The sequence below is a fragment of the Aedes albopictus genome, chromosome 2, assembly GCF_035046485.1.
Source record: "Aedes albopictus strain Foshan chromosome 2, AalbF5, whole genome shotgun sequence".
NCBI lineage: Eukaryota > Metazoa > Arthropoda > Insecta > Diptera > Culicidae > Aedes > Aedes albopictus.
Window position 1 is genome coordinate 294,557,889 of NC_085137.1, and position 16,192 is coordinate 294,574,080.

Here is a 16,192-nt window from a genome sequence, read left to right on the forward strand (position 1 = left end):
CCGGACATGTGGAAGGAAGGCCTAGTGGTTCCAATTCCCAAGACCAATACCCCCGCACTTGTGACCCATACAAATACCATCCAATCACTCTGACATGTTGTGCCGGAATATTATGGAAAGAATGGTTAACCGTCGAATCAAACAATACCTAGAAGCTAACGAACTTCTAGACCTAGACCCTCGACAGCATGCTTTCCGAAACATCTATATTCTTTGCCGAACTTAGCAATGTTCTTCAGGAAGCTCCCAACCAAGGACACCACGCGGAAGTCATTTCACTGGATTTTTCTAAAGCGTAAAAAAACTTATTGAAAATGCTTTCTTTTCTTTTGTTTGGTAGGCTGTGATTTGAAGCAGATTGTAAGCAATATGTTTGTATTATTGTTTCATTTTATTGGTTCTGGTAGAAATTATCAATCATTTCCTGTTGCTCTGATTCTATTCTTTGCAGGTATTGAAATTCTATCTTTAGTTTGTCCAGCTCGACCATCTTTTCGATTATTTCACTCTGTAAGTCAGACATTAAAAAAAATAGTTAGACATTCATTACTTTTTCTGTAGTATCCATTACCAACCTGTATTTGTTGCTGTTCCGATTCTCTTTGTTTGGAAAACGTTTTCAGCAAATTTTGAATTCCGATTGCACGCATTTTCTCGTGATCAACTTCGGTTGCAAAACTCTCCACAATGCTGGTGAACTGCTCTATTATTCGCCGGAATTCAGTTAATCCTGTTAAATAAAAAATAAGGAATCGTTATCTGCATATCCATAATAGGGTGCCTGTACCAGCTGGACACTAAACTCTTTCTACAAAAATAAAGCGAAGATCTACGAATGTCGTCAATATGTCAAATGATTGCTAATAGGGGTGTGTCGATATCGATAAATCCGATATTATCGATAATTATCGGGTCCAAATTATCGATACGATATCCGATAATCAAAAAACCGATATCGACGATATTCCTTGCGCGATATCGGACGCAGTGCTACAAAGCTTTGGAGTTATCATGAATGGATAGTTCAACGCGAGGTTCCATTATGTTCAACGACATATTTTGGAGTTAGCCTCTATTTACTTAAGGGTCCATAAGGGCAGGAGGAGGGTGATTAAGAAATTTGTATAGCAGCATTTTCCTATTACTGAGAATATTTCAAATGTGGGTTTCCGTTGTTGTATCAAGCTGCAAAAAAATAATAACCTTGAATTGCTACGCCAGTTAATACTGCTAAGTATTTGTTTCCGGAAAGTCTTAATAAATGAACAAGATGTTAATATTTTCACTTTTAAAAAGTTACTGTAAACTGAAACTGACAAATATAAATAAAAAGTGAATAAAATTTCATATATTTTTTCATTATCGGATATCGGATCCGATATCGATAATTGAAAACCGATATCGTTTCGATATCGATAATTTGGAAAACCGATATCGATAATATCGATAAATTAGGTCGCGGCACACCATGCTAACAGGAAAAAAAGTAGAATCGAAGCCAAAATTACTTCCAGTATTTATTATGGATCTCAAATGAATTGCTCCGAATGTGTTACGTTTCTTTTTCCAGCGAGCAGTTTGATGCAAATATTGGTTTTGTCTTTATTACCGATATTTTAAACGGTAAGCTAGTTCACATCGGAACCCACTGCCTGCTTTAATTCCCTTCCGAAGGAAAAACCTACAATTTGTGAGTTGATCGGGAGTGTGATTCAATCCCAGGTCCTCGTCGTGATTAGTCTACCCTGCGTCTAGACATTCCGTCTCGTTTCCGAGTTATTGACAAAAAATCAGAGGGGTGTGTACAAGACACAACCGCATGACGTAAACTACGTAAAACAGTTTATTATGAACGACAAAGGACTACTATGCAATTTCTTTGGATCAATAATAGAATTTGTAGTGGCTAATGGTTTGGAAATCGTTAATTTTAACAAGGTAAATTCTACAAGATTCTGGTGGATTCTGGGGATTTGTGTTGGAAATATTTATTACAAAGTTTGAAGCATAAGCAAAGCCTCAAGAAATTCCTTAATAACTAGGGTCTGGGATCATTTGGGCAGGAGCACCTATTTTGGGCACTTGCTGCTATAACTCAGTCAATTTCAAACCGATTGACTTGAATTTTCAAACATGACTAGCTACTGTGCCTAGCTGATCGTGTCTCAAAAATCAAGCCAATCGGTTCAAAATTGACTGAGTCACAGCAGCAAGTGCCCAAAATAGGTGCTTCTACCCAAATGGTCCCAGACCCTATACACTGTACACGCAAGAAGGAAGCGTACTCGCCAGATTCGGTGACACGGCCAGGTGATAAGACAAGCTGTTGCATTTAGTTTAGGAGTAGGAGGTTGCAAAATTCGGCGGATTTGACACTTATGTGACCACCAGCGTCACTTTGTCAGAAAATCTGCCGTTTACTCTTTCTGAAAACTGCTGATGAAGCCCTCAAAAGGGTTGTTTGAACCAGAATTTGTTAAAAATATTGCACGTGTCATCAATAATTTCGTTGTTCTGCCAACAAATGTCAGAACAGCGACGATGATAGGCTTTGTAAGAATAATTGGTTTGATAGTCTCAATTTTCAAACACTTGTTATGGTGAAAAGGAATGCAATAGTGCAATTTTCGCACTAGAGAAATGTTGCCTTTTGTGCGACAAGATGCGGATTGATTTCCACAAAATGCTTTTGATGTAGTTGGTTTCAAATTCTTGGCGGTAGCAACTTTCTCGGAAAACTCACCGTACCAACTTTCAGAAAATTGTTGGCCCTTTAAAGAACTGTTCGAATCAATTTTACAGAAAATTGAGCTCCTATGCGACAAAACATGATTAAATTTCCGCGCCGCGCCTTTGATGCAGTTGATTTTAAATTCTCGGTGGTTTCGACACTTTCACAACGCACACCAAATGCTTTCGATTAAACATTTGCATAATTTCGATAAATCATGCAAATTTTTAGGCAAAATTGTAGAGATTTACGAATTTTGCGAAGACTTGCACACATTGAAATATGGCAACACTGAGTAATACATTCATCAAAGTGAAATTTTCTTCGTCATGTGAGAAGAAGAAAATGTTATCGAAATTGCCAATCAACTAGCACAGTTTAAACAAATTTGTATTGAATATGTCATGGTAGCGACGGAGCGCTATTCACACAGCGCTCATAGTGATTGACACTTGTGTCCCGGGCTTTCGTCCTTAGAAAATTATTCTTTCACCCCCGTGGGACATTTTCGTAGCCCTTACAAGGACTGTTTTACTGCAAGCGCTATTCAGCGGTGTAAATTTGTTCGCTTCTGCAAAGCTGCCCGGACGCCCTTTGAGCGAGAGTGAAGAAAGTTTTCGCTCCTGCCGCACCAGAGATCTGATCCGGTGTGAACTGGTTAGCAGCCCCACTGGTACCGCGCACAACGATGCAAAGACGACTAGCAACAACCAACGACCACCGCGCCCGGCTAGCCAAAGCATACTGAAGGGAGAAGCAAACGGAGAAACTGGCTAGCAGTCTTCCGATGCGTCTTCCTCGAGGTGTGAATGGATGATGAAAGATGCGTAGAAGTTTGTGTCCCGACGTCTTTCTTGGAAAATTATTCGGTTCTCTCTTGTGGAAAACATTTTCAAAGCCCTTAGAAGGGCTTTTTGAATCTATATGCTGAACAATAATTGTTCAATTATTGCGTACATGAGGTGAAATTCGGTAATTATGACAACCAAATCCAGATCGGCAGCGTTAGCTTTGCGTGACGATGCTGTGCAAAACGTCGTCGGGCAGCAAGGCTACCGTGTCGTATCAGTTTTGCCGTGCATCAGTTTGAACCGGCTGGTGGGGGCTTCAGTAGCGCCGCGCACGACGACCATGCGAAGGGAACACACGAAAGCGCAACCATCGACAACCATCGCGCTTGGCTTGCCAAAGCATACTGAAGGGAAAAGCAAACGGAGAAACTAGCTAGCTGTACTCCGATGCGTTCTTCTCGAGGTGTCACGAAAGAATGATGGAAGATGAGAAGAAGACAATAACTTATATACTAGACGGCTGGACGGCAAAGAGGTTCAAATTCCCCTCTCGCACGTGATTGGTTCGATGGAAGAGGGGTGTAAATTAGTGATGCCATACAGATTTTCGCACAGTGCACATAAAATGCTTTCTAATAATAATTATCTCATTGAACTTTTGCAAATCGATCAGCACAATTATGATGTTTAACAAATAATTTCTATAAATCTATAAATCTTTCGGCAAAATTGTAAAGAACATTTAAGAATTTTGCGAAGATTTGCACACATTGAAATATGGCAACACTGAGTAATACATTTCATCAAAATAAAAATTTCTTCATCATCTGAGTTCAAGAAAATGTTTTCCAATTGCCAATCAACTAGCGCAGTTTTCACACATTTGAATTGAATATCTCAATGTTACGACAAAGCGCAGTTCAATTTTCACACAGCGCTCACAGTGATTGGCTTTCCTCATGAGAAAATTATTCGGTTCACTCCCGTGGGACATTTTCGAAGCTCTTACAAGGGCTATTTTAATTTACTTGCAGTATTTCTGCAAGCGCGTTCTATAATTTTGTTGATTCCGATGTTGGCTTGTGCTGCCCGGACGCCCGATGGAGAAAGTTTTCGCAGATCCGATCCGGTGTAAACTGGTTGGCGGCCCCACTGGTACCGCGCACAGCGTTGCCATGACAACTAGCATCAGCCGATGACCACCGCGCATGCCTAGGCAGAACATCCTGAAGGAGGCTTTCCTCCTGAGAAAATTATTCGATTCACTCCCGTGGGACATTTTCGTAGCCCTTTCAAGGGCTGTTTTAATTTGCTTGCAGTATTACTGCAAGCGCGTTCCATAATTGTGTTAATTCCAATGTTGGCTTGTGCTGCCCGGACGCCCGATGAAGCCAGAATGAATCCGGTCTGGTTGGCGGCCCCACTGGTACCGCGCACGGCGACGCGACGACGACTGGTGAAGCAAGTGGCAACAGCCGACGACCACCACGCTCGGCTAGCCAAAGCAAACTGAAGGGAAAAGCAAGCGGAGAAACTGGCTAGCAGTCCTCCGATGCGTTCCCCTCGAGGTGTCGCGGAAGAATGATGGAAGATGAGAAGAAGACAATAACTTATATACCAAGCGAGAAAACCCAAAAAATGTGCTCGCTCGTGATTGGCTGAATAAAATTAAAACATAGGTTCACTTTTCCGCAATTTTCAATAGTTTGCTGTTGAAAACCAATAGTTTTCTCTATTTGACATGAAAGGGACATAGTTTTGCGATTGTTTGATGGCAAAATTTTAAAAATCGGTCAATAAATGGCTGAGTTATTAGCGTGCAAAATCTTTCATAATTTCGTGACGGTCGCAAAATTTAGATTTTCATTTTACACCCGGTGCCGTGGTACAGTACAGTACCGTACCTTCCCCATAGACGTAGTTTACGTCAAAAACAACCGAAAAATCATCATTTTTGATCATTTTTTTAGATTCCGAAGAAAACCTACCCTATTTTGTTCAATAACTTAAAAACAAGTAGAGATATCGCAATTCTAACCACATTATCGGCCCTTTAAGGTCCTAAAATCACCGGTTTAGTAGAATAGCGTATTTTTTATGTCAAAAAAAATTTCATGTTTTTTGGTCCCATACCATTTTTGATAACTTTAGGCCCTTTGAGGGGCCACTTAGCCTTGAGATACGGACTTCAAATTTTTACACGATCATTTCTTAGCTAAAACGATAATTTGTCACTAACGAACTTATAACATTTCCAATTTTTGCAAAATAAGGGACGGCCTAGTGCTGGTGTTTATTCTCGTGAGCAAAGGCTGTATCAGTCTTACTCACTTGGTAGACACTGCACCGTTTTTCAGGCCGAAATCTTTGCTCTTATTTGTGGAGTGCAATCGACACTTCTGCAGAACGTAATGGGCAAAGTAATATACTTCTGTTCAGATAGCCAGGCTACTATTGAAGCACTTGCTTCGGCCAACTTTATGTCGAAGATAGTTATCGCTTGTCGAACTCTAATCGAGGAGCTGAATTCAGCAAACGCTGTTCACCTTGTAGAGTAAAGTGGGGCAAAAGTTCGACCCTAGTTGAAAATTCAACTTATTTCAAAAAATCGAAGCGGATAAAAATAAATAAATACCGTGTGGTGATTCTACATTCCATGAGCTAAAATTTTGCTGAACAAAGTTACGCCAAATGTCTTTTCAATTTTGAGTTACAACACTTTTTGTACATATGTGTTTTATTCGAACTCTTGCCCCACCACTGGGGCAAAAGTTCGAATCTAGTGTTTGTGGAATTTCGCTAACCGTAGCACATTATTTTGACACTTTGGTAATAGGAATAACTGAGACCACTTGATATTTGATGTTGGAACTGGAATACACTTTAAAGTTCGATCTGGATTTTACCCAAATCAGGGTTAAATTTACTTCACTAAAAATTAGTAGTTTTCCGCCAGATTCAGATAAAACAACCTTTTTTTTTCAACTTTAATCGAATTTTCTCACTAATTCCATCACTCTTGGAGATAGTATGTACATTTTGCAGAATTTTAGGGGTGTAATCAGTTTCGTACCTTTTAATTCCGCCCTATGTTGCTTATCCTTTGACAGATACGCGTATTTCGACTACCACTTGTAATCTTCCTCAGTGTCAGTTATCCACTGACATGGAGTGGATAACTGACACTGAGGAAGATTACAAGTGGTAGTCGAAATACGCGTATCTGTCAAAGGATAAGCAACATAGGGCGGAATTAAAAGGTACGAAACTGATTACACTTATTCATAGAGGGTATTCTGCTTAGAGGGTTCGAAAAGTCGGTACAAGATCAGAATTTTAGGTTTTTACCTGAAGTTGCCACATGACTCGAACTTTTGCCCCACTATTCGAACTTTTGCCCCACTATGTGTAAAATATGATTTCCAAATCTTTTTTGCAAAAAGTTATACATGCTAAAGCATCTACAAAATATACCTAGTTACGCCCCAAAATAAAATATCGAAGTCGATTTCATTACAATTCCATTCCATGCGTTGGAAAGACCATCGCATGTTATACTTTTTTGATCAAAAACCAACATTATGTCATAACTTTTCGAAATTAAGATCAATTTTCATAATTTTTGGAGTGAAAGACTCTTATTCAAAAAGGGTTCGAACAACCTTGACACCCGGAAGAAATAATTTGAATTGAGCTCAAAAACTACAAAAGAAACTTTTACCCCACTCGAACTTTTGCCCCACTTTACTCTATGGGTACCTGGCCATTCTTCAATGCCACATTGGTCGGGCTCCATACAAAGGGGCGGCCAAAACTCTCAAAAAACGAAATTGATATTTTTAAACTTTATTTCACCTTATAACAAAGTTAATGTATTGTACTTTTATGATTCTTAATTAAAAGCATACCAGCTTTTGTATTTCAATGACATTTTCACTGCCAAAGTGGCCTAAGTCACAAAATTGAAAAATGAATTATTCGAAAAAAGTAAAATAATAATATTTTGAGATTGGAATAAATGTTTTAAGTTATCCAGCATATGAAAGCTTGTTATTGGACTATTTGAATGCACGTATGGTGCAAAATTAATATGTTACAAAACTATTTAAATTTTCATATATTGTACCTTAGAAATTTTGGTAATTTTTAAGTTAAAAAACGGTTCGTGTCGTCGCGTGTCGCCGCAATTTCGAATAGTACATCTTAAACATCATGCTTAGGGCTGTCTAAAAACGTTTAAATATTTTGCAGAAATTTGCAGTTTTTCAAATTAGAGCTATTTAAAAAAGCCATGTTTTTTCATATATTTTACGTTATTTTTTCCATTTTATACTCAAATAAAATTTATCTTTCCACATTTTTCACACGTTTGGACATACTTGATTGGATTTGATCGAAAGATGATCATTTATTTAAATTCGAATTGATTTTCTAACAAAAAACGCAAAAAATATGGGGTTTACTGATTTTCACCGTTTTTTGAAATTATTGAAATTACGTAATTTTTGAATACCCCTTTTTAAACACTAAAAATACTAAATAACATATCTAGGCAACCTATAACTTCGATTAAACACATAAAAAGAGTTTTGGCCGAACTTTATCTTTTTCCGACCATTGTGCAATGGTTGGAAATGTATTGGCTGATGAGTTAGCTCGCACTGGAACATCACGTGACTTCATTGACCCTGAGCCAACTATTCCGATATCGAAGTGTTGAGTAAAGCTTCACATTAACTTACGCAACACAGACAATACTGGAATAGTTTGGAGTCATATCGTCAAACCAAATTGTATTGTACTGAGCCATCTTCAAGGGTGGTGAAGTATCTTACAAATCTGTCAAAGCAGAATAGCAGCATTCTGGTCAAAGCATTGACTGGCCACTAGTATGGGACACGCTTGTATGGAAAAAAATAAATCTTCGCTCCAGTCGACTTTGTAGATCCCATTTAGGTCCCATATGAACTGTACAAAATTTCAGCGCAATCGGTGAAACTATAATTTAGCGCAAGCGGCTCAAAAATCCTTAACCGTTTTTGTTTTATTTTTGAGGGATTGCGCGGAGCTTCGTAGCCGTGCGGTTTGTCACCAAGGTTCTAATTTCACCATGCATGGTGAATCCGGGCGATGAAACTTTTCGTGAGAATAGTTTTTTCTTCGTATCCACTGGTGCATGCTCCGTGTGTCTCTGGTCTAGTGTTAAGTTTCATTCAGTCTGTACAGCCTCTGGTTGAAGACGATGTCCGCGTTTGTTTTACGGAGTTCTTGGAAGAATTCAGCAAAAGGGGAATTTCTTGGATAACAATTCTAGCGCATTTTGGTCTTACTTTTTTTTCTTATTATTTGGTATTTCTGTATAGTGTCAGAAAAATATATAAATTTCATAAAATTTGTTTAATTTGTTTGTTTAATAGTTTTTGCCAACTTTACCTGGCAAAATGTCGAAAAAGTTTAGTTTTTTGATACAGGTATGTTCCGTTTTTATCAACACGGTCCGCGATTTTCAGTTGACAAAAACGGAATAGTGATAAAAACGGAATAATTTTCTTTGACAAAATATTTTGCAACATTTTTATACAAATTGGACGATTTCCTGTAGAACACGTTTCAAAAGTAAAAAGATGCAGTTTATAATGAAATTTTATTGTTTTTGATGTCGTTTAACACATCTTAGTTGCACAGTTCAAATTACAGTTTTCTGACTGTGACGTCGAAAAGAGGTTTTCACCACCTTTTTAACAGATTCCTTTGAAAGTTTCAACTAGGATACTACTTGATAATTCATGAGCTACAACTCGGAGCGGTGAGTCTACGCCGAATGAAGCATTCGCCTCCATTAGTCTCGGTCTTGGGCCAATCGCTTCCAGTCACCCTTAACGTTTAGAGCCCTTAGGTCCTCCTCAACTGCAAAAAGCCACCGTGTGCGCGGCCTACCACGAAGCCGACGGCCCCTACCTGGTTCTCTGCTGAATATGGTTTTAGCTTATCGTTCCTTCGTCATACGAGCTACGTGCTCAGCCCATCGCAGCCTGCCGTGTTTTATTCGCTTCACTAGGATACTTTTAGGATTCACTAGGATACTTTTAGAAAATCTTCTGGAAATTTGCTTAGCAATCACTTGTATTTTCTCCAGAATATTGGATTCTCCAAGAAGTTCCTCCAGAATTCTTGTAGGTTACCTTTTACCATTCCGCTTGTTTATCTTTTGAAATTCGATATGGGTTGTCCATAAATGACGTAGCATGTTTTAGACGATTCTTGACACCCGCTCCCCCTCGTAGCCTATTTTCCCATACCTTAAACATGGTCCGTAGCATAATTAGAGGCTCCCCCCTCTCTCCTAGAATGCTACGCCATTTATGGACGGCCCCTAAGAATTTTTAGAGAAGAGGCTCTGCCTCTTATGATTTCTTCAGAAATTCCTTCTCGGATCAACCTGAATGTCTGTTTTTAAATTTCTCCTGGAGTTTCTTTGGGGATCCCTTCAAATATTCCACCAGGAATTGGAATTTTTTAACCATACTTAATACTTATGCATTATGTTGGGAACAGCTCGCTGACGTTGTGTACGATTTGTGTCTGGAATAACCCTAATGCACAAGGTGGGCTAAGAAAATCATTCTGGGATTTAACCTAGGTCCTAGTTCATCAATTCATCCAAGAGTTGCTTTGGAAATTCACCAAGATTTTATTTTTGGAAGATAGGAGTTTCTCCGTTTCTTCAAAATTTCCTACGGGAATTCTTCCAAGACTGCTTTCTGAAATCCTTCCAGGGTTTTTTTTTCTGATATATCTCCAGGGGTTCTTTCTGGGATTCCTTCAACAGTTTTTTCTAGAATTTCATCAGAAGTTCTATCTTGGATTCTTTAAAGATTTTCTTATGATATTTTTTGACTTTGTTTCGGTATTTATGCGAAGTAGAAACATTTACACTAGGCCTGTCCAGCTTTTCAAAAATGTTCTCTGATTCTCAAGTCCACCCCCATATTTTGATTGGCATCCTAAAAGAAGTAACTGGTCAAAATTTCAGCCAAATCCATTGAAATTAAGAGGTGCATCAAATCAATTTTGTGTTTTTCGACTATTTTTGAACTTCAAAAAATCATAACTACACTAAAACATGTCAAAACTTAATTCTTTCGGCAGAAATTGAAAGCTATACTTGTTTGCTACAACTTCTCCAAACAACATGTGCCAATAAAATTGAAGGAAACATGTGTAATTATCACATTTGTGATCAGAAAAACCTTAAAAAGTTGATTTTTTGATAGATTTTGCTCTGGAAAACTCTAATATACGTAATAAGTTTGATATTTTAAAACGGCATCATATTCTCTCATGTTTTTGGGTTATTTGCTTCTTTGACACCAATGCTGTAGGAGTTGAGCAAAAAATATTAAAATTCGAGAAAACCAAATCTGGCCTAAAAACTAGCTTTTTGGAGGCAATCACGCTGTGGCACGAAATTGTACTGAACGTAGTAGCTTTTCTTCCTTGTAGTTTGCCTTGGCTACCCCATACCACGGGTGATAACAAACAAGCGTGATGACAGGTGTTGGCTATCATATCAGTGCTGACGCGATGCCACTTTTTGCGCGCCAAAGCGTGATTGCACCCGAAAAGCTAGTTTTTAGGCCACATTTGGCTTTCACGAATTTTAGTAATTTGTGCTCAACTCCTACAGCATTGGTGTCAAAGAAGCAAATAACCAAAAAACATTGGAGAATATGATGCCGTTTTAAAAAATCCAACTTATTACATATATTAGGGTATTCCAGAACAAAATCTATCAAAAAATCAACTTTTTAAGGTTTTTCTGATTACAAATGTGATAATTACACATGTTTCCTTCAATTTTATCGGCACACGTTGTTCGGAGAAGTTGTAGCAAACAAGTATAGCTTTCAATTTCTGCCGAAAGAATTAAGTTTTGACATGTTTTAGTGTAGTTATGATTTTTTGAAGTTCAAAAATAGTCGAAAAACACAAAATTGATTTGATGCACCTCTTAATTTCAATGGATTTGGCTGAAATTTTGACCAGTTACTTCTTTTAGGATGCCAATCAAAATATGGGGGTGGACTTGAGAATCAGAGAACATTTTTGAAAAGCTGGACAGGCCTAATTTACACCTACTGGAACTTTCAGAGTTGTTCCAATACAATTATATGTTTCATCTTTGTTATTTCCTCATGATTACTAGATGAACCAGCCTTAGGCTGAAAAACTCGTTAATAAAAATAATATTATAATAATTATCCCCGATTTCTTGGTGGGGCTGGCTCACCGACACTTCCGGTCCGCTTTAGTGCTTTATGCATCATTGTGGCCAGGTGTTGCTCTAGTTTTTCCAACTGTATTGTAAAGCATGAGCGGTGATCCTTGGCATACTTGTGTAAATTGGGGTAGGTACTCGAAATGTTGATCGATCACCGATTATTGCTGGCAGATGCAGTGGAAAGTTTGTCTTAATACGTATCAATCGTCTCTGACAAACGAGAAAAACTGACTTCACTGATTACCTGTCTCTGAGCCAAATTTGGTATAGAGTCTTCAGTCTCCGATTAATCGCTTCATGTTTGATGGAGGTTTTTAATCCAATGGGTTACATAGCCGCTATCCGAATGAAGAGAGTAATGTTCCGCGTAATATATCACAAATCGAAAGAGGTACGGTACATTACGTGGAGCGGATATACTGAATTGGGTACCAGACCAAGTCCCTGCTGGGTGGCGCTAAATAGGTGAGCCATAGACAATAGAATCGTCAATGTCGTAGGGCATAGTATGTGACTATTGTCGAAACAACACTATTTTTGGTCATTGTCCACTAAGCGCATAACTATGTTAGGGTCAAGATTAGGATGAAATCATTGGTAAAATATAATAACACTTTTTAGTTTGTGTAGTTCGATATTCGCATGGTTAATTATTTTATGAACAATAATTTTATTGACGAATCCGATTTAAAATAATTGAATAGTAATTTTTGTTAAGCCATATTATATTAAAATAATCACTATCATTATCAATTAATGCTATCCGCTCAAGATCTTCGCTACATTGAATTTTGAAGTACTGGAGGCTTCACTTATCAACAAATTAACAACAAACACACTATAACAGTATCTAGAGAATCGTGGAGGGTGAGAAACCTGAACTAGTAGCAGTATTCATATAGATTAACAATTATACTCTACTATTTTCAATCATTGCAACATTATACTAATATGTGCGGGCCGCCCATTTGCGGAGTTGTGCGGCCAATTATTCTCTTTCCATTCCAGAAACGACCGTTTTGAAGCAAGAAGTGTCCCAATGGCCAACACAAACGGGACTTGTCCGAAACACACAAGATAAGTACAACAATTTTATAATCAGGCGCCCAACTCTTTCTACGACTTTGCTAATATATAATGCAATATGCATACTTCAATATCAATTATTTGTTTGTTTGCGCGTATTTATGACACTATTGAAGCATTCGTGTCGCCGCGGAATAGTTTACAATTTATCTTATTTACATTTTTCAATTCACTTTAAAGTATCTAACACTGCTTTTACAATTGTGTATGCAAACTTATATCTTAATTATGTTCATTATTAATAATAGTCTGATAAAACAAGTCTAGTGATTTTTTTTTTTTTTTTTTTTTTTTTTTTTTTTTTTTTTTTACCAAGGAATAGAAAGAGTTGGTGTCATAATCAATACAATACTTGAAACTGGAAACTCCTTATTTCCCCCTATGGGTTATAGGGAGGGGCGGGACATTCGAGCCTACTCATCAGTGGAAAGGACTTGATATGCTAATCGGTTTAGCATAGGGCAGATACAAGTCTACTGGTAGACGTATCGCCCAGCGAAACAACGCAGATTGGCCACGGCCCGGGGGTGCGTTGATTATAACAGAATAACAGAATTATCCCCGATTTCTTACTGCGTTTTCTGGGAATCTCCCAGATGTTTAGTCTAGTAATCTTCCAGGAAAAATCCCTACAATCCCCCAGAAGTTTCTTCAGGGATGATGTTCTGTATAGAAATCTCCGGGGAGTTATTCCTGAGGATCCTCCAGAAGCTCCTTGTGGGAATCCTTGAGAAATTCCTTCTAGGAATCCGGTATAAATTCTTTCAAGAAATCATCCAATTGTTCCTCGAGGGATACTTTCAGAATTAATGGGATTTCTGTAGGATTTTTTGGGAATCTTTTGTTTCTTCTTGGAATCCTTTAGGAGTTGCTGGAGAAATCGTTTCCAAGATCCTACATAGACTCCTGATTCTTTGAGAAACTTATTTCTGAAAGATTTAACTCCTTCTGAAGCTTCTGAATTTTTTCCTGACGATTTCTCTGAAGAAATCCATTAAAGAGTTTGGAGGAATACAAGAATCGCTAGTAGGAATTACTGAATAAAATCAAAATTGCATTTTTGGAGCAAACGAAAGATGAAATCTCGGATAAAATTCTATAGTAATCTCCTGTTAGGCTAGTAAATATAGCTGTTTCGATCTGGAAAATTTGGACAGGGTATCAAGGATGACAAGAGAGATATCTGGTAGAAATTTGAGCCCCGTCGGAAAGAAATAGCGACCAGGAGAGAAGAATTCAGCGCATCGCATAATTTCAAGAAAACGTTGATTGATTTATTTGTCTTCATTTAAGAGACTTTCAGCCCTTGGCTGATTCGTCTCTGAAGAAAACGTGTACAAAATCACGTGAAATTTATTTCACTTGAAAAAAAGTCTTGTAAAAAAGATTGTAGTGTAAAAATCCAGGCAAGGACAGGCAAAGAATGCCCTAAACTGTTTAAGTTCTCGAAGAACACATGAAGTGGCAGGCCAAGTTCCAGTTCCAGAAGAAGAAGAAGAAGAAGAAGAAGAAGAAAGGAGAAGGGATCTTCAGAAGGAAGCTTTAATTGGTTTAATTTTTCTCATTTTCAAATAAGAAGTAAAATTATGCTTGAGAGAAAGCATAATTACTTATAGCTGATTTTGAAATGTGTTGAAAGCTACTGTGGCGTATACGTCTGTCTTCTATGTCATCATTAGTAATTGTTTCAATTTCATTCATCGGTGCATTGCCTCAAGATTAATGTTAAGCTTTAAATAACTCGTGTTCGAGGGAACAAATTTGACAAAAAATTTAGTGTTGACAAAAACGGAATGAAATGTTGACAAAATCGGATAGTGACAAAAACGGATAGTGATTAAAACGGATAGTGACAAAAACGGAACATACCTGTACATGTATTCTTTTAAAGTCTATTTAGGATCTATTGCATAAGAATGCTCACGAAGAAAAATGATTTATCCATTTCAAAAAATGTTTTAAAAAATGTTAGTTTTTCATTACCGTCTTCAAGCATGCGGGGCAGAATGGACACCCCCATGGGGCAATATGGACACCATGAGACTTTTACGAATTTCGTACATTATTTATACCTATAAAGTCATTTCATTACAAACAACTATTATGGATGAATAATACGCCGAAGTAGTTCATTTTTGTTCAGTTAATTTAAATTCAGGCTGTTTTGGATAAAGCTTCGTTTTTGTCGGTATGTACAGCTGTGCCTAGAACAACTATTTTCCACTTCTGTCGTTTTTTGACCAATTTGTTTCACCCTATGTCTACTATAGTGAACATTTAATTGAAAATATACTGAAGTCGAAGAATTTGGTTGGTTTGTGATTTAGGTTATATATTTTTCCCTTGCCGCTTCTTTCAAAAAGGTGAGTGTCTATCTTGCCCCGGCAGCAGAAGATGTTTCCAAACTTGGTTTTTGATATAATAAAGAAGAAAATATAAACATGTTAAGCATGTAGATACAGCAAAACTACTTGCATGTGTTCTAGAAATATCAGGTTTTTAATCGACCTGCAATAAATCAATCACTAAATCTTATTTTAGATGGTGTGAAAATTATAATTTCCATGCACAAAAAACGGAGGACGCAACTTTTTCGTGTAAAATCAAGTAGGGTGCGGGCACCGGTTTTGGCCAGTCTAAGGGAAATCATTTTTATAAAAATAACCAATAATCCTATGAAAACAACCAATGCGTCAAAAGAAAGGTTTCAATCTATATTTTGAAGGAAAAATGCAGAAATCATGCCATACTTGATTTTTGTATTAAAAGTGGCACTGGCCAAAATAGAAGCTCTGCCGCAGTTTTGGCCATATTCTTAAGTTTGGTTTCTATTTTGGCCAATCACGTGTATTTCTTATGAGAGTGGCCAAATTAGAAGCACCCTGGCCAAAATAGATATATGGGAGCAGATTTTTTAAGGAAATATATTTTTTTCTTCCAGTTATTAAAAATGTGTGGTTTTCACAGCTGTAATCATCATATTGTATTAGAATCTACTAGTAAAAAATAAATTTACGCCGATTTAGATCGCAACAGGCTCAATACCGCACTATGGCCAAAACTCCGGACTGGCCAAAACTGAAGCTTCTACCCTATAATTTTAATTTCGAATGTTTATTTCCTGAAACTACGTTTTAGACAAGTGGACTATATTCTCCATTCATTAAAAGTTCAAAAAAGTTCTCATATTTAAAAATATTTATGGTGTCCATTCTGCCCCGGGTGTCCATATTGCCCCGCCTACCCCTATATTGAATTAATACTTTCAAAATTCCTCCTAGAAAAAAACCCTGAAAACTGTAC

The 16,192-nt window shown here is 37.6% G+C and overlaps 1 protein-coding gene across 1 annotated transcript in view; it reads right to left on the bottom strand.

Annotated features, from left to right (window-relative positions):
* Nucleotides 1–328: 328 nt before the first annotated feature.
* LOC109423751 (intraflagellar transport protein 20 homolog) overlaps nt 329–16,192 on the bottom strand; it is a 28,151-nt gene continuing 12,287 nt past the window's right edge. The window contains exons 2-3 of the mRNA XM_029879715.2: nt 576–730; nt 329–508 (exon numbers count right to left, since the gene is read on the bottom strand). Of these exons, the coding sequence (XP_029735575.1) occupies nt 392–508; nt 576–730 (272 nt within the window). The 3' untranslated portion in view covers nt 329–391. The remainder of the gene's footprint in view (nt 509–575; nt 731–16,192) is intronic.